General features: G+C 32.6%; 3 protein-coding genes across 3 annotated transcripts; all 3 read right to left on the minus strand.

The window, feature by feature from the left end:
• Nucleotides 1-2295: 2295 nt before the first annotated feature.
• Nucleotides 2296-4433, minus strand: LOC112712050 (reticulon-like protein B14). Its single transcript, XM_025764832.3, has 5 exons — nt 4045-4433; nt 3453-3633; nt 3232-3361; nt 3074-3143; nt 2296-2990 (listed from the first exon to the last, which is right to left on the minus strand). Exons 1-5 carry the CDS (start codon nt 4133-4135, stop codon nt 2824-2826), a joined length of 639 nt encoding a protein of 212 aa, XP_025620617.1. The 5' UTR covers nt 4136-4433; the 3' UTR covers nt 2296-2823.
• A 6757-nt stretch (nt 4434-11190) lies between these two features.
• Nucleotides 11191-13215, minus strand: LOC112712051 (uncharacterized). Its single transcript, XM_025764833.2, has 3 exons — nt 12430-13215; nt 12139-12344; nt 11191-11793 (listed from the first exon to the last, which is right to left on the minus strand). Exons 1-3 carry the CDS (start codon nt 12520-12522, stop codon nt 11505-11507), a joined length of 588 nt encoding a protein of 195 aa, XP_025620618.1. The 5' UTR covers nt 12523-13215; the 3' UTR covers nt 11191-11504.
• A 4453-nt stretch (nt 13216-17668) lies between these two features.
• On the minus strand, nt 17669-21933 carry LOC112712052 (uncharacterized). The gene is made up of 6 exons (XM_025764834.3): nt 20853-21933; nt 20263-20474; nt 19637-19925; nt 19428-19513; nt 19253-19344; nt 17669-18545 (listed from the first exon to the last, which is right to left on the minus strand). Exons 1-6 carry the CDS (start codon nt 21171-21173, stop codon nt 18313-18315), a joined length of 1233 nt encoding a protein of 410 aa, XP_025620619.1. The 5' UTR covers nt 21174-21933; the 3' UTR covers nt 17669-18312.
• Between the last annotated feature and the right edge of the window lie 2973 nt (nt 21934-24906).

Raw genomic sequence — 24906 nt, forward strand, 5'->3', positions numbered from 1 at the left:
TTCTTTTCTCTTAGGCTCCCTCTCTTTTTTCTTTGGTTGGTGAGGGTGCCTTAGTTGCCAACTCGGTTCTCATAGTCTGGAATTTTCTTCCATATTGATGTACTTTTTAGCTCGTTCTTGTACATCATTTTGAGAAGTCGGATGTCTTTTTTATATAGACTGGGAGAAAGGTCCTTCTCAGAGCCAATTGACTAGTCCCATTATTACTGCCTCGGTAGGCAGGTCTTGGATTTCCAAACATGCTTTGTTGAACCTTTCTATATAATCTCTCAAGGGTTCTCCGTCTTTCTATTTTACTCCTAGTAGACTAGGTGCGTATTTGACTTTGTCTTTCTGAATTGAGAATCGCGTGAGAAACTTGCGCGAGAGATCGTCAAAACTAGTAACCGACCTAGGGGGAAAGCTATCAAACCACTTCATGGCCGCCTTTGTCAGGGTCGTCAGGAAGGCCTTACAGTGGGTGGCATCTGAGGCGTCAGCCAAGTACATCTGACTTTTGAAATTGTTGAGGTGATGTTTCGGGTCAGTGGTCCTATCATAGAGGTTCATGTCTGGCTTTTAAAGTTTCTAGGAATTTGTGCCCGCATGATGTCCTTTTGTGAAGGGATCTTCTCCTCCCAAGGGGGTATCTTCCCGAGCTGTGTGGGAATCCTTATTCCGAAGATTGAATTCCAACTTCAAGAGCTTGTCCTCCAACTCTCTTCATTGCTTGACTTCTCTCCTTAAACTCCTCTCCGCTTCGCGCTGTCGCTCTAGCTCTTGCTATAGTTGTTCAAGTCGACCTTGGTGACCATGTATTAACCCCATGAAGTCAGTGGAGTGGGGTTGTTCCTCTCTTTCCAGTTGGTGGACTTGGTATTTTCCTATGATTTTGAGCGCCTGAAGGGCCTTCGCCATGCGGCCCCTCTGTCCTTGGGGGAGGTACTATTAAAGCTTGGTCATTGTTGGCCACGTCTTGGCATTCTTGGTCTGATTCAGACGCTGTGTGTCCGTCTTCAAATTGGTCGTCCACCATGAAACGTTGATTCCAAGGTCCCCAGTAACGGCGCCAATATTCTGAGGGTCACCTAAAACCGGATGATGGTTGGGCTTATTTACGAGGCCCAAACACTTGAAGAGGTTGATCTCCGACTTGTTCTACGTTAGAGAGCCACTGTCCAAGTTTGTGCTGAAAATGATGGGGGTGGTACCTGCAAGACACTCCAATGCCTAAGTCAGCAAGGGGTTAAGCAGGTTTAAGTTTATTGAGACTTAAAGATACCTGAATGTGTCAGAGTATTTATATGTGATGAGCTAATAACCACCGTTGAAATAGCTCCACTTTTGATGGGAGATAACCGTCCCTTTATTTTAGAACTTTTGAGATCTCTTTTCTAAAAGACGGTAAGAGATTCAGGGAGACAATTACTTATGGAGATAAGTTTAAACTGGTTGTTGATGTTGAACCCGACCTCCTCAAGGAGGTCAAATGTACGATAAAAATCACCCTTTTAATTGGGTCTTTTGGCTTTATTGAACTTGGCTTATGTTCTTGGGTGAGGGTATAAATAATTATAAATTTTAATATATATTTTATATAAATAATAATATTTTTTTTAGATAAGATGAATTAGACCATTCCTAATTATAGATATTATAATACCACACACTCATCAAGATTTAAATTTGAATACAGTATATTAAAAGAGACATATAATTTTATCACTTGAGTTAGGTATCAGCTGCATACAAATAACTAGTTTAATGACTAATTATTTATTTGCATATAGCATAGTATTTTAATGTGTGATATGCGGGTGGTTGTCTTTGCACGAAAACAATGTTCGATATTGGGCCTCATCATGGGCCTCTTTTCTCTCTCTTAAGCTATTTCCCGAAAAAAGGGCCCCCAAAAGTTTTCCTTTTCGTACAAGAGGGAAAAAAAAGTTGCTCCTACCAAAAAGCAAACCGGATAAAAGGTAGGTGTGACAAGTCATAAGTGGCCGTATATTCTCCTTTTGCCACTAACTTGTTGTCCAGCAAATTAAATTGGGTTGATCTAACAGATAACTTATTAGTTTATCTAAATAAGTGTTAAAAGGTTATGCACATAATAATTCATTAGCCAATATTTTAAATAAGGTATGTTAAAAAATTTTTTGATCAATGACTTAGATGATGACATATATGCAAGAGTAATTTATCCACAAAATTGACATGGGTTTGAAAAAAAATACTCTTAAATAAAGCTCAGATCTCAACGAAATATTAATTTTTAGTGTGCCAAACCAAAAAATACCGTGAGAAACCAAACAATAACCAGGAATCAGATATTTGGTTGAGCTATTATTAATTTGTTATAGTTGCAGTCAAATGCTGAATTGCAATTTGCAAGGAGCATTAATAGCTTCACATGGGTTACTAAGGAGATGCTCCACAAACGTCACATTCAACTACCACAAAAAACAACAACAACAATGTTTACATGCAAGGTATACAGAATCTATTTTTGCTTTGCTTCTTGGCATTCACTCACTTGAACAATAGATACAGGCAACCGCCAACCAGGTAACTTAACATGCCTAATCTTGTTTAAGAATCTTCCTTTTACGGTATATCATGTGAAACTTCAATTACTCCATGTATCATCTTCATAGAGATTTGCTGTTGCAAACTCAACTCTACTTGCTCAAATCAAACTCAATTTGATCTTACATTTACATTGAGAATTAAATTATGGTTGAAGCACATTGATGAAAACATTAAGAGAACACATATAGTACAAGCAGTAAATAATTAAGTATACAGTTTATTTTTTTTTAAAACGCATTTGGCTGGTCCAAATTACTTGTACTTTGGTTTGACAGGTCCTCTTGGAATTTTGTTAAGGAATTTAGAATCCAAAGTCCTGAACAATCTTCTCACATCTTGGTTTCCTCTGAATGCAAGATAATTCACTTCCTCTTCATATCTCTCATACATAGCGGGAAGACTCATCATGCACACAAACACTGCATAGTATTTATAAAATCAACAATTAATATTAAGCCTTAAATAAAACCTACACTTAAAATTGTTGGGTTTGAGATCTCACATAAGTATATCAAATTCAAAGTGTTGAAAAGATTTCCAATTGCTGAAATGATCCAGAGTCCGGAAATTGTCTGAAATTCATCAATAACCACTTTATGTCAATTAATTAACTAACAAATTAGATAATCAATAATTCATTAAATGAATGTATATATATACCAGAAAGAAGAGTGTCAAGTCTTTCCCGGTTGAAATATCATAAAACTTCATCAAGAACCAGTTGAGTTTGTTATACAAGTATGCAAAGGTGGATTCTGGAATTTCAAAATAATAGATTTCGGGAATGTTCCTGATGCAAACATTTAGCCACGGAAAACAAAGGCGTTAATTGAAATAATTAATAATTATGTACTTAATTAGATGAATTATGACGTACGTACCAAGTGATTAGTCCGGCAGCATTATACCAAACAAAGAGGATGAGCATAATGGCTATGAGAATGTGACAGAGAAGAGGAACAAGATTGTATTCCACCACTTCAAACAGAAACCAAATGAACGAGAAACCACCCACAATCGCTGCCGACAGTTTCTTGTCTCTCCATAACAATATTTCCGCAACTGCAAAATTGCACGCAAGAATTAAAAAACCATGCTACATCAATATAAAAAAAAATCATTCACTTAAAATACATATTGAAAAATAAATGAGAAATTTTTATGCAAATAAAATTTATTAATTTATATGTGTAAACTCTAAAAAAATATAAGTAGCAACTGTATTAATTCATATGTATAAAATTTTGTTAAATATAATTGCAAATTATATAAATTTTTATGTGCACAATTTCTATAAATATAAATGCAAATTATTGTTGGTCAAGTATCAATAAAAAATAATAATATTTATTTGCTAGTATATAGCATTGCTCGTAACTGAATACTCGAATCGGAAATGCTATTCAACCCTTTTTTCCTTTGAAATTTAGCGGATAAAATATTTGAATACATGAAACATAAAAAATATCTTACGCTTTCCTCTGCCAAGGAGTGGGTGGCCGTGAAGTGGTCTTTCATGGTGGCCAGTGAAACCTGAGGCTTGTGGAGTTTTATGGGTTGGCATAGCTACCAATATAATTGAACTATTGAATGGAATTGAATTATTTCTATAAGTAGTTTATATTGTATTCACTTAAAACAATTTCCAAGTACTGTTATGATTTATGCACCGTGAGGATCATATATACTATATGTAATGCATGGACCAATTAATTATTAATTAACAAGGTTCTAAGCTTTGTAACGAAGAAATTAATGAAGAGTAGTCAATGAATTTGCATGCATGGATGGGAGGAAAGGTATGGCTTTGGCATAGCCTCCAAGTTTAATTTTATTTCCTCGTGCCACCTAGGTATTCTGTTGGAGTCTCCCGGTTACCTTCATCTATCCTTTATAGTTTATATATAATGCTAAAATCCAGTGAAGGGCTACCGTGCTTTTCCAACTTTTTTTTATTGTCTTTCATGTATACATGCATCATTATGCATACATGTATAAGATGATCTATTATATTAAAATTAGATTTTTTTTTCAATTAATAATATAATTGATATGGTATGTTCTTGAACGTGTTTGTTAAATCATTTTATTTGATTCATTTAAATACGTTAATTAATTATTTATTTATTTAATTTGATTGAAATAAATTTTACATTATTTAATATTTTATTTATCTATATTGACTAAAAACTAATCATCAATTACATTAATTATTTGATTTGATTTGAATAAATTAAATGAATTGATTTTTTTTAATTTGCATTAACATATATTTTTGTGTTATGTATTTTGATTAATAATTTAAAAAAATATGTAACATATTTTTTATTTATTTAACTTATTTTAGTGAGCCAAACCATTATAATTAATTTATCAAATCAATTATTTAATTTAATTAATTTAAATATATATTATTTGATTCAATTTATTGTCATATTAATGTTTAAGTCGTTATTTAATAACAGAAGTTTCTCTTTATTTCCTTCCTTAATCTTAAATATTTTTATTTTAAATTTTAGAATTATATTCATGGTTTATATTTTTTATTCTAATAATAAATCTAATATTTTGATTAATATTTACTTGTAATTTATTGTCTAACAGTTATATGTCTACTATCAATTATATAGTAGTAATTTTTTTTTAAATTTATTAAAAATACACAACTTCGTTCTTTTTTTTTTTTACTTTATCTATTTCTATATTTTATAACTTATCACTATAAAAAGCTATATATATTAAAAGAGAATATCATTTTTCATCAATTGTTCTTCTATTTAATAATATTTTGTTTTCCACCTATGATGCATTGTTGGGTTTATAGGGTTTAGGAATTAGCTAGGATTTAAGGCTTATAAATTATAATTTTTAATTGAATACAATTTGTTCAAATATCATCACTAACTAATAATGGATATTAGTTTTTACGACGTTGGATTCTACATGGCACTACTATTGGATTGATAGGAGGCATTTAGGGTTTGGGATGAGTTTTTCTTTAAAGATTAATTTATATTTTGTCTTTAAAATTTATAATTTTTTTAAAATATTTTTAACGTTTATTTTTATTTAATTTTGTCTCTAACATTTTTTATTTATTCAATTTTGTCCTTAACGTTTTTTATTTGTTTTAAAACTATCTTTAAATATTTTTAATTTTATCTCTAATATTTCAGATAGAATTAATATCTAAGGATAATTTTGATACAAACCAAAAATATTAGAAACAAAATTGAATACAATTAAAACATTAGGGATATTTTAAAAAAAAAGTCACAAACATTAGGGACAAAAAATATACTTTACTTTTTTTAATTATTAGTCTTTACGGTGTTGAACACCTCATAATTTTTTGGATATATATGAGGTATTTAGGATATAGGATTCAAAGTTTTAAATTGGTTTAATTATTCTATTGGTTCTTATAGTTTCGCAAAATTTTCAATTAGATTCCTATATTTTTCTTCCTTTTAATTGGTTCCTGCACTAATTTTTTTTTCAATTAGGTTCTTTTTGACAGTAATTAGCTTAATTTTATAGGGACCCAACTAAAAAAAATTAATGCAGAGACCAAAATAAAAAAAAAGAACTGTAAGAACCCAATTAAAAAAAATTTGGTGCAAAGACTCAGTTAAAAGGAAAAAGAAGTACAGAGACTTAATTAAAAATTTTGCAAAACTATAAGGACCAATAGAGTAATTAAATCTTTTAAATTTTAATACATATGTTCAAACAATTAACTAATAGATACTAATGTTTATGGTGTTGAGTTCTTATGACATTGTTAGATTTATAGAAAGAATTTAGGGTTCATCTTTTGCTTTTTAATCATTGTTGTTTATAGTGTTGAGTATCACATGGTATTTTTTGGATTTAAAAGAGGGTTTTAGGGTTTAGGAGTTCGTTTATATTTGAATTATTAGTGTTTATGGTGTTAATTATCCCATGATATTTTTGAGTTTATAGGAATTAAGGATTAAGAATTAAGATTCAAAATTTAGAAAGTTAAATTTTAATAACATCACTAACTAATGTCTATTATTCTTTAGAGTATTGGATTCTTGGTGGCATTGTTGGGTTGGTACGAAGAATTTAGGGTTTAGGTTCTTTTTTTTCAATTATTGGTGTTTATAATTTTTTAATTAGAGTTTAAGATTTAGAGTTGAATTTATTTTCTAAAATCTTTTTTTAACCATAAACAACTTTTGTTGTATTATTACAGGTAAAAAACAGTGATGGACTTCCACTACTAGTGCATAATCATATCACCTTCTAAGAAATTGCACCGTAGATATGCATGCATATCGAGATTTTTGCTTTCAAAATTTAACAGGAAAAGATAAATGTGTTATTATTTAATCTTTAATTTTTTTTTCTTTCAACTATAGTGAATAATGCTATAAAATATAGAATTGTTTGTGTTTGTAGATTTAATAAATGAAAATATTAATGTATTTATTGTTATATTTCTAATTATAGTGCTTAATTACATATGAAATATATTGGTCTATATATATTGTATGCTCTATTATTTATGTGCAAGTTTCTATTATATATATGTTATATAATTATGTCATACATCTATTTCTTTTAGTATTTTTACATTTTTTCCTATAATTAATTTGATACATGAAAAAAACTACTAAAAATAAATAATTAAAATAGATCTATATCATTATAAATAATTTTAAATATATTAGCATATCATGTTTATATACATATCCTCACATTGTATATCTCTATTACTTTAATTTGTTTTTTTTTTCTTCCTTGTATTTATTATTAATTAGGGGTTGTGCCTTTCCCTGGAAATTTTAGAAGAACGAAGATTATTAAGCTTAAGCATGCCGTGATGATTTGCACCTTAGTTTTGTTATTTACCTTGAAAAAATACTCTCCCATTTTCAAATTTGTTGTTTCTTTTATTTTTATTTTTATTAGAAATATGAAAATAAGACCAGAAGAAAAAATGATTATATGGACAGCGATAAGCCGATAACAACACATATTAAAAGTTAAAACATGTAACAACAATCATGGTAGAGTGTTTCGCGACCACCTTGCAGATTCATCAAAGCTTTTTCATGCAATATTGATAGTTGTTCCATTATCCATTCCTAGTTGTGGGGTATTATTAGAGGTCTCCAAATTACTGTAGCAAATGACTTATCCACCATTGTTTTTAATTTAAATCTGATTCTCAAGTGGGCGATCAACCTCGTTAGAGAAAAGTGCCTCGTCTCATCCGAGATATATTAAAATTGTCTCATCCTAGATATCGAAATTGTCGCTGATCGGATCAAAATTTAAGCTGAAGACACACATTCCGTGAAGCTAATATCATTGCTGATTTACTTCGCCAAAAAAGGACAAGAACTTCCTCATGGCATCCAACTGTGGAGAGCTCTCGACAACCGAAGAGATTTCGGGAAGGAATCAAGTGAGAGAACATAAGATGAGAAGACACCACATTAACTCAAAACCTTAAGGTGTCAAGTCTCATCTTATAAACCCCTAACTCTTCTTTACTTTCTCTCATCTTATAAACCCCTCACTCTTCTTTACTTTCTTTGATGTGAGACTAACTTCAACACTCCTCACACTTACAACATTAACAACTCTCACCACAGATATTCAACATGCTCTGTTTCTTGATGCTTGTGGTGCCCTTAGATTTAGACGAGTTGATTAGCTTTCTTTGCTTAGTGTTGTTTTTCTTTTACTGCATTTCTCTTTTTGGGGTCTTTGACCCGCTGATTAAAAAAAATGCAGATGATTGCATGATTATAAAAACAAAAGCTGAACATTAATTATCTTTTTTTTGGACAACTAAGATTTTTGGACTGGAATGTTAATATAACCGAAAAACAATGACTGACAAATTTTTTTTTTTAAATGTCTTCAAAAAATTATAAAAAAAACTAACTTTTAATTAATTAATATTAATTAATTTTAAAATTTAACTTTATAATTTAAAAATTAGAGTATATAATTTAGCATAAACAAAATAATCTAAAAAATTAATATTGATAAAAAAGAATTAGTTACCTAATTTTTTTTTATTGCCTACCTAACATTACTTTATTAAAATACATGCAATACAACTCTTAAAAATATATATATATATATATATATATATATATATGTAACTACTTATTTTATTTATAAGAGAACTGTTTTATATACAAATCTTTTTGGTATATAAGTTTATATAAATTGGTTTAAATTCAACAAAAACGACCTTCAGTTTAGATTGCGTATAAACATGCGCTTCCCTAACTCTTGAATAACGCAAACGATTCTTTTTCCTCAATAAAAACGGCAACTCTCAAAATTCAAATAGGGGTAAAAATCTCTCAAAAATCTCTAAAAATTGTCGCAAAAAGTGAAGGAAGTTGCAAAGCTGAATTTGAAAAGAATTATGAGAAAATGAAATAAGAAGATGAAGAAGAAGCAGCAGCAGCAGAAATAAGGAAGAAAAAGAGGAAGAGTTTTGAATTATGCATCACTTATCAGCACATATACACCGAAAATTCTTAAACAAAATACACTCAAATATCTTCGTGTTACACCCAAATTTACTGCAAATACAGAAAAATGTGTTCCTCTAATGCTGCATTTTTTTCTTCTTTTTTTCCTTTCTTTCTTTTTTTATTTCTTTTTTTCTTTCTTTTAGTTGAATGAATGTAAGTTCATTATCTTCCAAATAATTTTGTAGCATTATGTGTTTCTTCTTCTTCTTTGTTTTGATTTTTTTTTGTTTTTATTCTTGTTAAGAGAGTAAAACAAAAAAATTGAGAAGGTAAAACAAAAAAGAAAAGATGAATAAGAAAAAAAAAGATGGTGACGATGATGAAAAAACAGAAGAAGAAGAAGCAGTAGAAGATGAGGAGGAGGAGGAGGAAGAGGAAGAGTTTTGAATTATGCAGAACTTATCAGTACACATGTACCAAAAATTTTTAAATAATACACTCAAATATCTTCGTCTTACACCCAAATTTGCTGTAAATACAGAAAAATATTTTCTCTAATACTGTTCTTTTTTCTTTTTTTCTTATTTCTTTCTTTCTTTTAGTTGAATAAATGTAATTTCATCATCTTCTAAGTAATTTTGTACCATTATGTGTTTCTTCTTTTTTGTTTGATTTTTTTTTGTTTTTATTCTTGTTAAAAGAGTAAAACAAGAAAAAAAAGAAGAATAAGAAAAAAGAAGAAGATGATGATGATGATGAAAAAGAAAAAGAAGAAGCAACAGAAGATAAGGAGGAGGGAGAAGAAGAGTTTTGAATTATGCAGAACTTATCAGCACACATATATCGAAAATTCTTAAACAATACACTCAAATATCTTCGTGTTACAGCGAAATTTGCTGTAAATACAGAAAAATATTTTCTTTAATGCATAATTTTTACATTACATTCAATTCAAACCATCAACGATAAATAACAATTTTCACAAACAAAAACAACATTATTCATCTACAGAATCATAAATTACTAACGAAAACATTAACTAAAATCGAACCACACCTCAGCCACTTGATTGGATTCAAAATAATAATTAACTTCGTTTTGGTTCAATTGACAATTTGAATTTGAATTATTCATTATCTGCAACAATGAGATAACTGTTCAAAACTGATTTTAGATTTTGATTTCAAAAATGTAGAGAATGAACGAAGAGAAATGGAGAGAACATATAGATGGAAGAGAACGTAGATCGAAAACGTTGAAAAAATTCGAAAACGGAAACAAAATTCTTTTAAAAAAAAGCTGTTATATATTCGCGCGTTGATTGAAAAGTTTGTTAGATTAAGAGGCGCGTGAGGTGAATTAAGGTAAAATAACTTGTATAGACTTGTATGTGAAGAATAATTGTATTTATAAATGTCCTGAAAGAAAAACAGATTATGACTGTCTTCAAGGTAGTTCCCTTCTGTTAAAATCGCACAGCCACCAATTTAGAGGGCATCTGGGATGGAGTATAATTGTATTTATAAATGTCTTGAAAGGAAAACAGATTATGACTGTATGATTTGATATATGCCAACATGCCATGCGCCTAATAAATACGAGTATCAGTATGTAAAACAACTATGCCAACATGTCTAAGCGCTTCAATCCAACCAAAGAGATTTCAGCAATCAGCATAACTGCATAAGTATCCCTAATAAGGGCCAATCAATTGTCATCACCCAATTCAAATATCAAGATACTAAGTCGACCAAAAGAGAAAAATCAAGATATTACATGAATGGCCAAGGGAATATTAAGGAAAAGTCTAGGAGCCAGCAACTTTTGTGTTTTCTGACCAGCACTTAATCATTAAAACAAAAATGAGTGATCTCCTACCATTAGATATAATCTCACACCATTAAAAATACTATTGATGGCCAATTGATGGTTACAAAACACCAAAATTGCTGTCCCTAACATTCCTCATTAAAATATATTAGAGGAAATAAACAAAGTTTAAAACCACGAAAAAGGACTTGACACTGCTATCAAGATACTAGTTAAATGAACCTTTTCTTCCGCAATTTGGACTAATGGCTTTGCGAGAATTAGAGTAAAGTTCCCATGAAAGATTCTAGTACAATAATGCAAGCAACCAAGACACTGAAAAGCAAATGGTCTAGAGAGAAAGCAAGCTTTTCAAACTAGATAGTAGAATATATATGAAGTATGAACATTGAACAGCAATAGTTATCACCATCAAGCTAAATTGTTTCAGGCATTCTCCTATTATACAGCATAAATATTGAATTACATATTCTCCAAAATTAAAAGGCAGTAGACAAAGATCTGAGAACATTTTCCTTCCCTTAAACCCTAACACCCCCATATCCATATCTAACAAAAAAAAAAAAAAAGACGCACCCTTGTGCAAATTAACCCTGTTTCAGATGTGAATGAAAGCAATAAAACAAAGTTTCAGGCCTTGCCGAAGTCAGAACCTTGTTGTTGCTGGTGGGTAGCTAATACAATGCCCTCATTGTGGTGCTTCTCCCAGCCACCAGTATCAGCCTTGGAGTGAGCCCAATAGTACAAAATGGAGGCCAACATGGAGATCAAAGTAAGGGCAGCACCGGCGGCAAACACCCCCTTGCGGAGGGTGGCGCAGGACAAGTCATTTACCCCAAAATACCCTCTGTATTTTGTGTGATATGCGTTCCTCGCAGACCCTGCCAACAAGCATGACTCTGCTCCCAAAAAGCTAATCCTGATTTTTGTAGTCCCAATATTAGAATCAAATAAAAAGAATCAATTTTCTTCTAATCAATCTATATATGATTTTCATAATCCAATCAAACACTATCTCAGCTCAAACATATATTGAAAATCCAAACTTTACTCTCTTCAATTTGTCATTTCTCATTCCCTAGCCGCAAATTGCATAATTAATCCATTCACATAGTTGAGAATTATGAGCTTTCAAGTAATACTTCTGCTTCATATGAAATACGATTTAAATAATTCTATAAGTCAATAAGAAGAGGAACTGAGAGTGAAATTCAGGGAAAAGTTTTTTCGATACAAAAATAAAAAAGTACGAAGGAGGAATTACCAAGAGAAAATGAAGAGAAAGACGGCACAGGTGGAGCGGGCGCCGGAGACGAGGCCCTTGCCGCAGCAGAGGCATCTGGTGAGGGCGTTAACGATGGCCTGGCTGATTAATAGGAGAAAGAAGGCGGAGAGGCCGTACACTGTGGAGGCATCGGTGGTGTAAACACAGTAAGTTCTGTCGTCATACTCATCGGGAACCACTTTCGCCTGCAAAACCAAACACACAAAACGGAAGCACTTCAGCTTAGACCTTAATTCAATTCCACAGAGAGAGAGAGAGAGAGAGGTGTACGGCGCTGCGACGTCGTTCGGCGCCTACGGCGAAGACGAAGGCGATGAGGTGGAGAGCGATGAGGATGACCAGAATGGGTAAGGAAACCGCCATCGCCGATCTGCTCTCTGCTGCTTCTTTTGCTTTCACACTTCACTTTGCAGCTTCCACTCACTCACTCACTGTGCCACCTGCTTGTGTTATCATAAGTAATTACCATATTTAATTTCGCATCTTTTTTTTTTTCCTCTTTATCCTTTTCGTCCCCTGTTTTTCTTTAAATCGGCATGTTTTCTCTTTTTCTTTTTAATGATTATTTTTTATTTCTTCATGGAGAAAAAGATTTCTATGTTGGTTTCTTTTTGACTAACACAATCCATTTTATGCTCATCATAATTCAACGATGGTTTTATTTACATGACCAACAGATGTATGATTAAGATAACATCGCATTATTTGACTATTAGTCAGTTACTAAAAATGATTTTGATTTCTCCTATTTAACATACGGGACCGTCAATACATATACACATATACATGCGCTAAAAGTTGAGACACTTTCTCTATGTTTCACCTAAACATTTGGCCATTTGACCATTTTTACTCCGTAGAAGTAAATATTTATTATATATGTTTCATGTTTTATTAATAAAATGACGTGAAAGAAAAGAAAGACCAACATTATAACTATTTCGAGATTAACGTCGATGCTCTTTTTGGCGACATGGGCCCTTGAGTTTTGAGAGATTGGGGGGACTCTAGGGAAAAAATTTGTTTTGTTCTAGTTCTAGACTTGTAGGCAAAAGCAAAAGGAAAGTAGTAAAATAATTTGTTTAAAATAAAATAAGGGATTTAAATCAAGTGGGTGGGAAGTACATGAAGATTTGATGGGGCTTAGCATGATGCATGGTTGATTTGAAGCAAAACGACGAATGGTATATGATGTGGTTACCCCAGTGTCCAGTGTGTGATGCGACCCATTTACCCTGACCACTTATTGAAAAAGTCAATACATATAGCTGGAACACGCTTGACTTGTCGGACCACCCTTCTCCGCTACCCGGTTAACACAATTCACCAAAATTCGTTGATTCTTTACATGCTTATCGCTTCATTCACCATGTCAAGATCCCACCGAAAGAGAGAAAAAGTGAGCGCACTCATCACCAATTCATTCAACTGGAGCATTGTGCTTGGCTAGGGGTGCACAGACCCGGCCCGGCTCGAAGGTCCGGTCCGGTCCCGAACACTTTAGAAACTAATTTGGAGTGATTTCATCGGGTTTAGGGTCGGGTACGGGTCTCAAAAATAGACCCGGTCATTATTTCGGGGTCGGGTTCGGGCCATAGCTCGGGTCACCCGAAGTCGGCCCGGTCATCATACACAATTAATATTTTATGTTATTAGTAATGGATCATGACTATTCTTACGTGGAATTTAAGTATTATAAACCTTAATATTTTGTGTTATTAGCCATTATAAGACTATAAGTTAATGTTTTATGTTTAGAATGCATAAGATTTTAGACTAATACATAAGATTGTGTTATTTGTATTGATTTAAATATTTGGTATTATTAGACAATATTAGTATTGATTGTGGTTATGCTTTAATATTGATTGTGGTTATGCTTTAATTTTGAAAAATAATTGGTTCTTGTTATATTTTTCTAAGTGAATTTTACCATGTTAACTAATGGTTGGAGCCTTGGAAATTTGGATATTTTTACATGCTAGTTTACAAGAAGGTATCAACGTAATGTAATGTTAACGGCCCGGTTTTCACCCGGTATAATTGTGGCTCGAAAGTGTATTGGTTTCATCGGGTCTAGGGCCGGGTTCGAGTCTAATAAATAGACCCGATGTATATTTTGGGTCAGTTCTGGGTCACATCAAACCCGGCTTCACCCGGCCCATGTGCACCCCTATGCTTGGCAAATGGCAATGCACCTGCTCCATTCCATCTTTAATTATATTTTTGCCTAAACCATATGCAGATCAACATTACATGATCCAATAGGACAATAACAAAGAACAAAAACTGGATCAGGCCCAGAGAAACTCCTAACCCAAAACTCAACTACTGATTTTATCTTATGATCATTAGAACCAAGTTGGGTTGGTCTAGTGGTTAGCTCACTAGTCCGCTTAAGCAAGTGTCGGGGGTTCGAATCCCGCCTTGTGCATGCAGCAACCCATTGGCCAGCGGCAAACCCTTAAATGGAGCTCAGTACCGCGACGGATTAGTCCTTGACCTGCCGGGTTGGGGGATACCGTGGGAAACTAAAAAAAAAATCTTATGATCATTAGTTCATTACTCATTAGAGATTTAGAAAAACTAATGCATTCAATCGCTTTCATTAAGTCGATTCAATTTGAATTACATGTCTCTAATTCACTTACAAATAACCATGTAATGTATGTATATGTGGAGTTTTTTCATCGTTAGAGGAACTAACTAATTAAGCAGTGATATACAAGAGTGAGTGGAGTTCACACTCTATTGGAAAGCTTTAATCCCATTCAAGGGGTCCTTCTTTGCAAAGGCGAGGACGTCGATCCCTCCAACTATGAAGATCAAAGTTCTGAACTTAAAGCAGGTTAGCCAAAATCTAAACAGAACAAATCCAACTCAACTCATACATGGTTTAAGTAATCCACTAATCCTACATTAATTGTGGTGTGATTTCAAAAGTATAATGTATCAAAGGTATATTAAAAGAGAGATTAAACTATAGCAAGACAGAAAATGTCTACAAAGAAAAAAGGCTTGATATAATAACAGCATCTATCTATTTTGGGGAGCAAAGCCATTTGTTAAAAGATGAATGCATCGTTGCAGGCAAATGCGACAGTAGAATAGGCTAAAGCGGGTTGGTGCAACGATTAGAAATGGTTCAATTTATACACACAAGATGAAAATGAATCAGGAAAGGGAAAAAGTTGCAAGAATCGTGATGCCAAACATGTCTATAGAACACTTGTCTAAATTGATGTCTTTCTACGGATTAATGCGTGAGATATGTTCCGAGACATTGGACAGAAAATTACATGAGCTAATCCAGGAAGAAACGTGACAAAAAAGAATACAAGAATTATAGATGTGCCTAAATAAATTCCCTCCTCCTTTCTTCTCTGTTATTTTTGAGTTTTATGGAAAAGATAAATTAATATTGCCCTTTGTTTTTGAATTTTATGGAACAAGAATCAATACAGACCAACGCTGCCAGATTTGATGACTTTGGAATGAATTGTTAAGATTTAAGCTGCGCGTTTCAAATTATGAATAACAGTGCTGTTAATTAGTAATGGGATACAGACACTAGTTACACTGACTTACACTCAGATACATCCAAGTTTTCTAAATCAATTGTTAGGATATTATGTATTGCTTTTCAATTGTAACTTTTTGAATTTTCTAAAATTTTTCTAATTATTCTTCATTGTCTATATATTCCTTGTTTAATGCAGTTAGATTATAGAACACTATAGAGAAAAAATTGTCATGAAAGTTTAATTAGAATACACTAATTTTTAGATGATGCAAGATTTTCAGATGTGCTTAACTAGAATTTTGTGTACCGCGTAACTAGGTATGGGTAATTTCAAATGTGTAAAGTGTTTGAAATATGGAAATGAAATTTGATAATATGTATGCAAAATGATCAACAATTTCGGTCTCTATCTTTTTGAGGTACTGAAATACTGAAATTTTAAATACAAAAATTAAAATTTTAGTACCAATCTCAGAACCAACAAACATAATATTAAGTCTTACTCTCTTAGTTTCCGTATCAGTCAAAACAAATGCTACGTGACACTAGGGGTGTAAGTTACCGAATCGGACCGAAAATTACCGCAAAACCGAACCAAAAATTGAAAACCAAAAAAATAGATTTTTTTCTGACAAAACCGATCGGTTCGGGTCGATTTTCGGTTGGCTCGATAGAAACCAAATCGAACCAAACCGAACCGAATATATGCATACATTTCAATGTTTTAACCATTTTAACCTTTAACCTAACAACAAAAATTTCTAACCCTTAACCATTTCAATGTTTTACTCTTATTATATCAGTTTATTGACTATTTTAAACCTCTAATTATTGTGTTCATATTCTTCTCATTAGAAATTAAAAACCAAAAAAATCGATCAAAACAAACCGCTGTTGGTTCGGTTCGGTTCGATTCGATTGTGTAAAAGCAACAAACCGAACGGTTGTGCATCTGTAAGAACCGAATATATTGATTCGGTTAGGTTTTTGGTCCAAAACCGAATCAAACCGAACCGATAACACCCCTATGTGACACAAAAAATACAAGAAATGTTAAAGGATAACAGATTACACTTACCAAAATAATTGGGAAAAAATGGAAAGAATTCATATGGAGCCGTGAGTAATAATAATTAACCCTGGATTAAAATATTGTTTTATTATAAACCTTTAAAACATTATCTTCTGTATTTCTATTTTTTTGAGATATTAAAATACTAAAATTTTAAATGCAAAAATTAAAATTTTAGTACTAATCTCAGACCAACAAACGTAATATTAAGTCTTACTCTCTCAGTTTTCGTATCAGTCAAAACAAAACAAATGCTACGTAACACAAAAAATACAAGATTACACTTACCAAAATAATTGGGAAAAAATGGAAAGAATTCATAAATGGAGCGGTGAATAATACTAATAAACCCTAGATTAAAATATTGTTTTATTATAAACCTTTAAAACATTATCTTTTGTAATAATAATAAATCCTAGATTAAAATATTGTTTTATTATAAACCTTTAAAACATTATTTTTTGTATCTCTATTTTTTTAAGATACTGAAATACTGAAATTTTAAATACAAAAATTAAAATTTTAGTACCAATTTTAGACCAATAAACATAATATTAAGTCTTATTCTCTCAGTTTTCGTATCAGTCAAAATAAAACAAATGCTACGTGACACAAAAAATACAAGAGATGTTAAAATATAACAGATTACACTTACCAAAATAATTGGAAAAAAAATGGAAAGAATGCATATGGAGCGGTGAGTAATAATAATAAACCCTGGATTAAAATATTGTTTTATTATAATTTTAAAACATTATCTTTAAAAAACTAATTTTAACAAATTACTTTTAAAAAGCTAAAATTTTACCAAACTGAGAAAACTATTTTTTCACATTTTAAGATGAACGATTATTTCCAATAAAGAACATATGCAAAAAACCACCGATAAAAAGAAAGGAAGACGCAAAGCAATATTTCTCCCTACAAACATCCATTAGTAACAAAATTACGAAGAAAAGATGACGGTTCCTACATGTAAAGCAGCTAAGATACGTAAATGTTATTGTTACAATTCAAATACAGAGATGGGGCAATTCTAATACCATTACCAGTAAAATTCCCCAATACACTAAAGCCGGGTCCTATATGGTGATCATCAGGACACAAAAAAGAAGCCTGTTCTCTTTAACAAAAACATGCCACCATAAAATAAATATAGTTGCAAAATTACAACAAACAACTGATGTGGGTAAAATCATTGATGTCAGCAAAACAAAACCATGCGATTGCTAAGCTGCTTTTTAGCCTGTACATCCGCCATGAACAAAGTCTGAGTAGCCTTAACAGTCGAGGATGCTTGTCCAGAGCTTTGCTGCTTCCATTGTTTCACTTATCAAAGAAGGAAACATAGCAGGAACTACAAAGGACAGGGCCTGACATCTTTTTGTTTTTCTTTTTTCCCTTTTTTTTTTCTTTTTTTTTCTTTGTCAAATACATGATATACTCTCACTTCATCAAGTACTGTATCTAAGAAATGGGCCAAGCTGGTAATGGCAGACAACTAGATCCACTTCTCAAACGGCTTAATTAAAATTGTTACAGTCACCTTAGAGAATCCTCAGCGGCTGAAAAACATGAAATCAGGGTGACTGACCTGAAGCAGTCTCAACCACTTGTCAGCCGCTTGTGAAAGAGAGGTAGCCACCTGGCGCTCATGTCCACCGTTTGGAGTCCACAGAGATCCTTTGAACTTGTATGAAGCAAGACCAAACACCGGTAAAGACATTTTAGGGGCACCATCTGTCTCAGTAGTATGTGACATTACAGGTGCCTGCACCCTTTGTTGTGTACCTGAAATACAAAAGTATTGTATATTAGTTAAGCAACCCATAGAACACATAAAAATGAATTTATTCAACTATCTCACACATGCAGGCATGCAGCACCTCAAATTTCTGTTCCAGGCAAACCATTTTCATGCACTGGTTACTAGCCAATACACTTTAATAGAAACATTCACCAAGACGAAAACATGACTCTTTGTAGTTGAAGAAGAGAGCAAATAAAGAAACCCAACAACCCTTAATTTCAAAGGATGAAAGATAAAATATCACAAACTAAATATATAAAACAAAAATTACTAAAAATACAAATAAGCAGCAACATGTCAAGAAGTTCATTGGGTACTGCTGACAGATATAATGATCCATTGTGCTACTCAATAGTATGTCTCAAGAAGAAGAACACAGTTGGAGAATATCACAACTACCAGGTGCCTAGATAAGTAGATAGTAGCCATATATATTCTGTCAATGGAAATGGGTATTAGGCATGTGTCTATCCATAGCTGGGGAGATTCTAAAATAAATTCTGCAAATGTATAATAAATACATCACACTATTTAGGAGCTAAAGGATAAGAGACCAAAACTTTTGATTTTCTTAGTCTGTTTTTCCTAGCCTGGAACAATATACAAAGACTATTCTTTAATTCTCAAAACTTTGTTATAGAGCAAAACCAGTAAAGCAGAAATGAAGAGGTGAAAAACCGCAGCTTACCTCCCACAGGTGTATAAAGAGAATGGTAAGTTAGAAAGCATGCATCAAGATCTTTCAAAGTTGGACCAGTGGGTATCCTGTAAATCGGATACCTACAAAGCAAAGCAAAATGATAGGTCAGCCCCTTGTGCAACTATCCATATGAAGAATGTCAAAAAAGCAAAGTTAAGCATACCATGCTACAGATATCCAACTTGACGATAGTATATCACAACTTCTCAGATTCACCAGTTCTGGAAGGCGGTAAGCAAGGTCCAATATCTATCCCACCACAAAAATTTCAATATAGTGAAAAGGCTAAACAAAACAAAGAACTATGTCCAACAGTCCAAGTATAACTGGAGAAGATAGCACTTATGAGGCAGGGTAGTTGAGTTGGCTAACCTTGTCAGACAAAGGCTCACGGCTGTAAGGAGGGTCTCTTTCAAGATACTCAAAAAGCAAATAGCCCTGTGAATTGACAGATTCGCCTTCATCACTAGAAAAGCCATCATGTCGGAGTGTGTGGTGGTCTCTCAATGATAATCCACCCATTTGACGATTAATCTCATCTGGCAGGTGTGGATGATTCCATTGCTCCCTCAAGTAATTCAATCCTCTCTCAGGTTCACAATCACTGCTACCTTCACTACTTGAGTCCCTGAAATCACTGTCGCTGTCCTCACCTGGCAGCCTATCAAAGAAGGAAACAATTTGATTGTAAACTTTACGGAAACATAAGCACCAGTTAGGCACTTACAAATTGAGAAAAAGTGAACCCAACTGGAAGCTAAGTACTAGCTAAAAGCATCCAACTAAGGTAGAATGCTTAGCTATTCAGAAAGTAAGAATCAACACTAGAACTGAATATTAAATTAACCTTGCAACATACTTAAATCCATAACTTCTTGACATAAAATTTGCAATGTCTCTATCCAAAATGCCCCAATGTTTGGCCTTTATCAAGATTCACACCCTCCCAAAAGGTCATTAAAATTAATCTTCCAAACGAGGTCCAACGAAAGCAATACCTTGACTTTACAGAAGGCTTCCCACTAGTGTAAATTTGAATTCCAGAAAGATAGGGAACGTAATATTGAACAACACTCTCATTCCCGTTTAATACAAGCGGTACACCAGCACCATATGCGCTCCACTCCCTGAAAGATTCCCACAAGTCACCAAGAACAAAGTAAGGCTGAGACTCCACATCGCACGCCTTAAAGCCTCTCATCATGGTCCGCTGCAATATTCAATTCACAATCAAAAAAGGAAAGACGAGCAAATGGGTAAAAACAAAAACAATGAAGAAGGAGAATCAAATACTTAAACCACACTAAAATAAAGAAAAATGAAACGTGTAAAAAGTAAAAATTATGCATCATTTACTAGCTTACTTCTTGATGGATGAGAAACTCACTTCTCCTTTCTATTCATTGATCCCATTCAGACCTTCAAAATGTTACTACTTATTGTCACACCAGCCACTAAATCCATCCGTTACAAACAACGACAATACTACAATAAATAACTTAGTTAAAGAAACGCGATTTCTTCCCTAACCCAGCTACAACTATTAAAAGTTCCAGCAAAACTTGCCAGCTAGTTACTGAAAACTAACCTTAGAAAGATACTGAGCAGGCACAGAGGGCGTGATCGCCTGCAAGAACCGCTCTAGATTGCTCAACCGCTTCTCGGCAGCCTCACACGACGGCACCGCAACACCCTTCTTGGCCTCGTCCGACACGACCCGGTTCTCGGGCTCCCGAACCGATTCCGCGGATTTATCCCGAACGGACGACCGGCTCGACGATACGTCACTATGAGCTCTGCGGAGCCTATCGCTGTCGACAGCGCCTTGGAATGAGCGGCGAGGCCTGACCGGCGCGTGGAAGCGATCGTCTCCGCGGGCACGCCCAAAGTTCAAGCCAGTACCCAACATTCCTGTACGCAGAAAGAAAAGGAGAGTTTGGTGGAGCTGAAGTGTGGTCAACGGTGTCAGGAGAAGGAGGAGTTGGGATTATGGAGCAATTGGATTAGATTGAGGATCTGTGGGGAAAGAGGGGGCGGCGGTTGTTGTTGGTTGTTCTAGGGTTTTGAGGATTGAGGGTTTTGGTTGATTGAATCGGAAGACGGGGACGGTGGGGGGTTGAGTTAAATAAGAGAGGGAGTCAGAGAATGGATCTGGTTGTTGGTGGAGGGAGGGAAGGGGGGCAAAAGGGTAATTTTGAGCAGGGATCGAGAGAGGGAGGAAGAGCACAAGCCAACGCAGAATAAGAGATTGATTGAAGGAATGAACGAATGAATGAAAGGCGAATCGGAGAACGAAGCGAATTAGCAAGGTATGGAGGAAATGAAAAGAAAGGGACTCGCGACCCCCAGGCTTTGAATATATGGATGGATGGCCAACCACGAACTAAGCATTTATTTTTTTATTTTATTAATTTAGTTAATATACTATTTTTTGAAAATTAAAATGAATATATTTGAATTTATGCATATCCTTTAACAGTCAACTGAAATCAGCTTATATTTTTATATTTTAACTACGTATTTTAGAATAAAAGAACTTCAAAATTTAGTTTTGCTTTACATGCTCGCCTGTGAATGTGTCAATTCCGAGCTAGCACTTAGCACACACTGTTTTCATTACATGGTATTTTGCACATGCCACTCTGATATGATTTCTTTCATTCATGTATATTATATGGTGAGCTTACTACAACTGATATACTATAATATTTTATATAATAATATAATATTGAATGATATTATTATTATTATCAAGTGCTCTTTGAACATGACCGGGCGCAAGTTGAATAAGAATTTTACATATTATGTATAATATAATATCCGCTAGAAAGCAAAGAAAATATATGTCCAAAATTATTTAAATCGCAAAAAGACAAACATTGCCCCTTAGATCTGAAAAATACAGTAAGTTTATGTGGGTAATAAAAGGCTTTGATGGAGGGTAGTTTAGAGAGGAAAGATGGCGGGCCATGGTGGAGAAAGGGGTGTCTGCGATTGGTTGAAAAGAAATTATTCGGATTAGCTGCGAAGGAGGTGACAAGTGTGGTTGTACGAAGTAGATGATGGGCACGTGTTACTCACATCTCATGCACTCACATTGGGGAGGCTGTCTTTTTTCTTATCTTATCCCCTTTCCAAATTTCTCATTAGTAAACTAAAAATTTTCCGGTTTTGAATTAGTTTATCAAAACTGATATCAACTAAAGTGGTATCTTTTAAATTTTAAATTTTTTATTTAGAGAATAAAATATAATTTTTTATTTTTAAATAATTTTTTTATATTTTTTATTTTATTTATAAAATAAATAATAAAAAATTATATTTTATTTTTTTAAATAAAATTTAAAATTTAAAAAATTTAAATCCATATCAATTGATATTTTTTATAACATTTTTAATTAATAAATGATATTTTTATGTTATTTATTATGATATATAAAAAATTATCAATAAAAATATGACTTGATAAGTATGATGTGCCTAAATATTAGTTAATATTTAGAATCATTTATAAAATATGATTTTCGATTTAATTTAGTCTTTAATTTTTAATTAATTTAATTTGCATTCTAAAATTTTAAGACATAATTCAAATTAATCTTTCTCTTTAATTTTATTATCGTGAGATGACATAGCACCCAAATTTCACCACATACCTTTTTTTCTTCTTATTTTAGGAATAATAATTCTACTTCTTCCATTTTCAACTCTTCATCTTTACTATTATCAGAAAATTAAAGAAAGCCCTAAAAATTTGAAGTCGTCTTCCTTTTTCAACTCATAATTCTCACTTTCAACACGTAACTTCCTCTTTTCCAGTAGTGCCATTGTCTTCCTCCTCAACCTGTCACAGCCCTTCCATCCAATTTATCGTAGCACCTCCGTCTAACCTTTTCTCATCTTGCTCAATCATCATGCTACTATTTGCATTTTTGAACTCATTGTGCTGCTATATCTGTTCCTAAATTCCTCGCACCGTTGTCTCCTTCTGTCACACCGTCATCTTCCTCTCTCAACTTTTTTCTTGCTACCCTTACAATTCAACACAACGATACTTTGTCTTCTGCTCACCATTCTTATAACTGTTTTTTTTATTAATTTTTGTTAAATATTTACGGTTAGGATTTTAATTTTGTTTAATTTTGGTTGATTGGTACTGATGGTTTGATTTAGTTGTTTAAAATTTTTAATTTTTGAGTTTTATTTGGTTTAATGTTCCTCTTCCAAAGATAACAATGTAGAATATCTGACAAGAGGCGCAGCGACGACAACTTGCATGCATTGACAGTGAATGACTTAGGTGAGCTTTGATGGTGTAGTGGCGTTTTGGGGTGAGCAATGACCTCCCAATAATTGGTGAGGGGTCGAGAGTGAGAGGGATTAGGATATGGAGATTATGTTTTGAGAGATTGAATTAAGTGTCAACTAAATATCATATGTTATTTTTTCAGTGACGGAAGATAGAAGAGCAGACTTGAGCTATGCTTTAAAATTTTAAGAGTACAAATTGAGTAAATTAAAATTTAAAATGCTAAATTTGAGTTGAGAGTCAAATTTTATGAGTCATTTTAATTATTAACTCGTCTAAATATATAATATAGATAAAATAATTCTTATGATTTTACTTTTGCATTGGTCGAAATTTTTATCAAAATATTAAAAATAATATTAATTTTTTAAATTTTTATAATGATTGGTATACAATTAAATATTGAATAAATAATTAAGAATAAACATTATACAAAAATTATGAAAAAGTAAACGAAAATAACTCTATATGCAATTAAGCAGCGAATTTTTTAAAAAATTTTGATTTTAAAATTTCAAAAGCAAATTTTATGCTAAAAAATATGCGCTCTCTCGTTCCTTTCACCTCTTCTTACGCATCTCCTTCTTCTCCTCCTCCTTCTCCTTATCTTTTTCTTTTCTTCTTCGAATCACTTTTGAAAGTTCTTGTACAATGATTTTAAATTTTTTTTGTTATGTTTCAGAATTTTTTTTGTTAGGTTTTGAATATTTTTTTATAATAATTTTAGATATCTCTTTTCATTTAATTTTAGATGTTTCTTTTATTATATTTTGGATGTTTCTTTTTTTTTTTGTTTTGATTTTTTTTTTTAAATCAAGAAACATTTAAAAAATCAAAACATAACAATCTTCAACATCTAAAAGCTAACATCCAAAACCACAAATAAAACAAGATCCAAAATTTCAAAACAATTTGAATCTCCTTTTTTTCAAATGCTTAAATAAAAATCTAAGAAAAGAGATTCACAGTAGGTCGTAGACCTTGGAACTTATATTAGCAATAAAATAATGCGTTATATTTTTTCACGACATTCTTAAGATTCAGCCGCCGATGGTTATGTGTGAAGGAAGACGAACACGACAGAAAGACTGGCCACATTAGAAAGAGGCGCACAAAAAAGAAACAAGATACAACAAAGAGAAATAAGGACTCGACGGACGAAAATAAACACAAAATAGAAAGAAGTAATGACACAATAAAAAAAATACACACGTAATGAAAAAAAGTGCATGCCCAATTAAAAAAACCGTGAAATGAGACGTTTTTTAGAAAAAAAATATAAGAGAGAAAAATAAAATGATTAAAGTTTAAGATGTTTTTTATTTTTTATTAT

The sequence above is a fragment of the Arachis hypogaea genome, chromosome 9, assembly GCF_003086295.3.
Source record: "Arachis hypogaea cultivar Tifrunner chromosome 9, arahy.Tifrunner.gnm2.J5K5, whole genome shotgun sequence".
Lineage (NCBI taxonomy): Eukaryota > Viridiplantae > Streptophyta > Magnoliopsida > Fabales > Fabaceae > Arachis > Arachis hypogaea.

What these genes read in the sequence shown, in the direction of transcription:
- LOC112712050 (XM_025764832.3), bottom strand. Translation starts at nt 4,135, where the DNA reads ATGCCAACCCATAAAACTCCACAAGCCTCAGGTTTCACTGGCCACCAT. An exon ending in GCTGCCGGACTAATCACTTG is followed by an intron (nt 3,362 to 3,452) that starts GTACGTACGTCA and finishes TGTTTGCATCAG; the next exon opens with GAACATTCCCGAAATCTATT. An exon ending in TTTGAATTTGATATACTTAT is followed by an intron (nt 2,991 to 3,073) that starts GTGAGATCTCAA and finishes AATACTATGCAG; the next exon opens with TGTTTGTGTGCATGATGAGT.
- LOC112712051 (XM_025764833.2), bottom strand. Translation starts at nt 12,522, where the DNA reads ATGGCGGTTTCCTTACCCATTCTGGTCATCCTCATCGCTCTCCACCTC. An exon ending in CCGAACGACGTCGCAGCGCC is followed by an intron (nt 12,345 to 12,429) that starts GTACACCTCTCT and finishes TTGGTTTTGCAG; the next exon opens with GCGAAAGTGGTTCCCGATGA. An exon ending in TTTCTCTTCATTTTCTCTTG is followed by an intron (nt 11,794 to 12,138) that starts GTAATTCCTCCT and finishes TACAAAAATCAG; the next exon opens with GATTAGCTTTTTGGGAGCAG.
- LOC112712052 (XM_025764834.3), bottom strand. Translation starts at nt 21,173, where the DNA reads ATGTTGGGTACTGGCTTGAACTTTGGGCGTGCCCGCGGAGACGATCGC. An exon ending in AAGCCTTCTGTAAAGTCAAG is followed by an intron (nt 19,926 to 20,262) that starts GTATTGCTTTCG and finishes CTTCTTTGATAG; the next exon opens with GCTGCCAGGTGAGGACAGCG. An exon ending in AGTTGGATATCTGTAGCATG is followed by an intron (nt 19,345 to 19,427) that starts GTATGCTTAACT and finishes TTTGCTTTGTAG; the next exon opens with GTATCCGATTTACAGGATAC.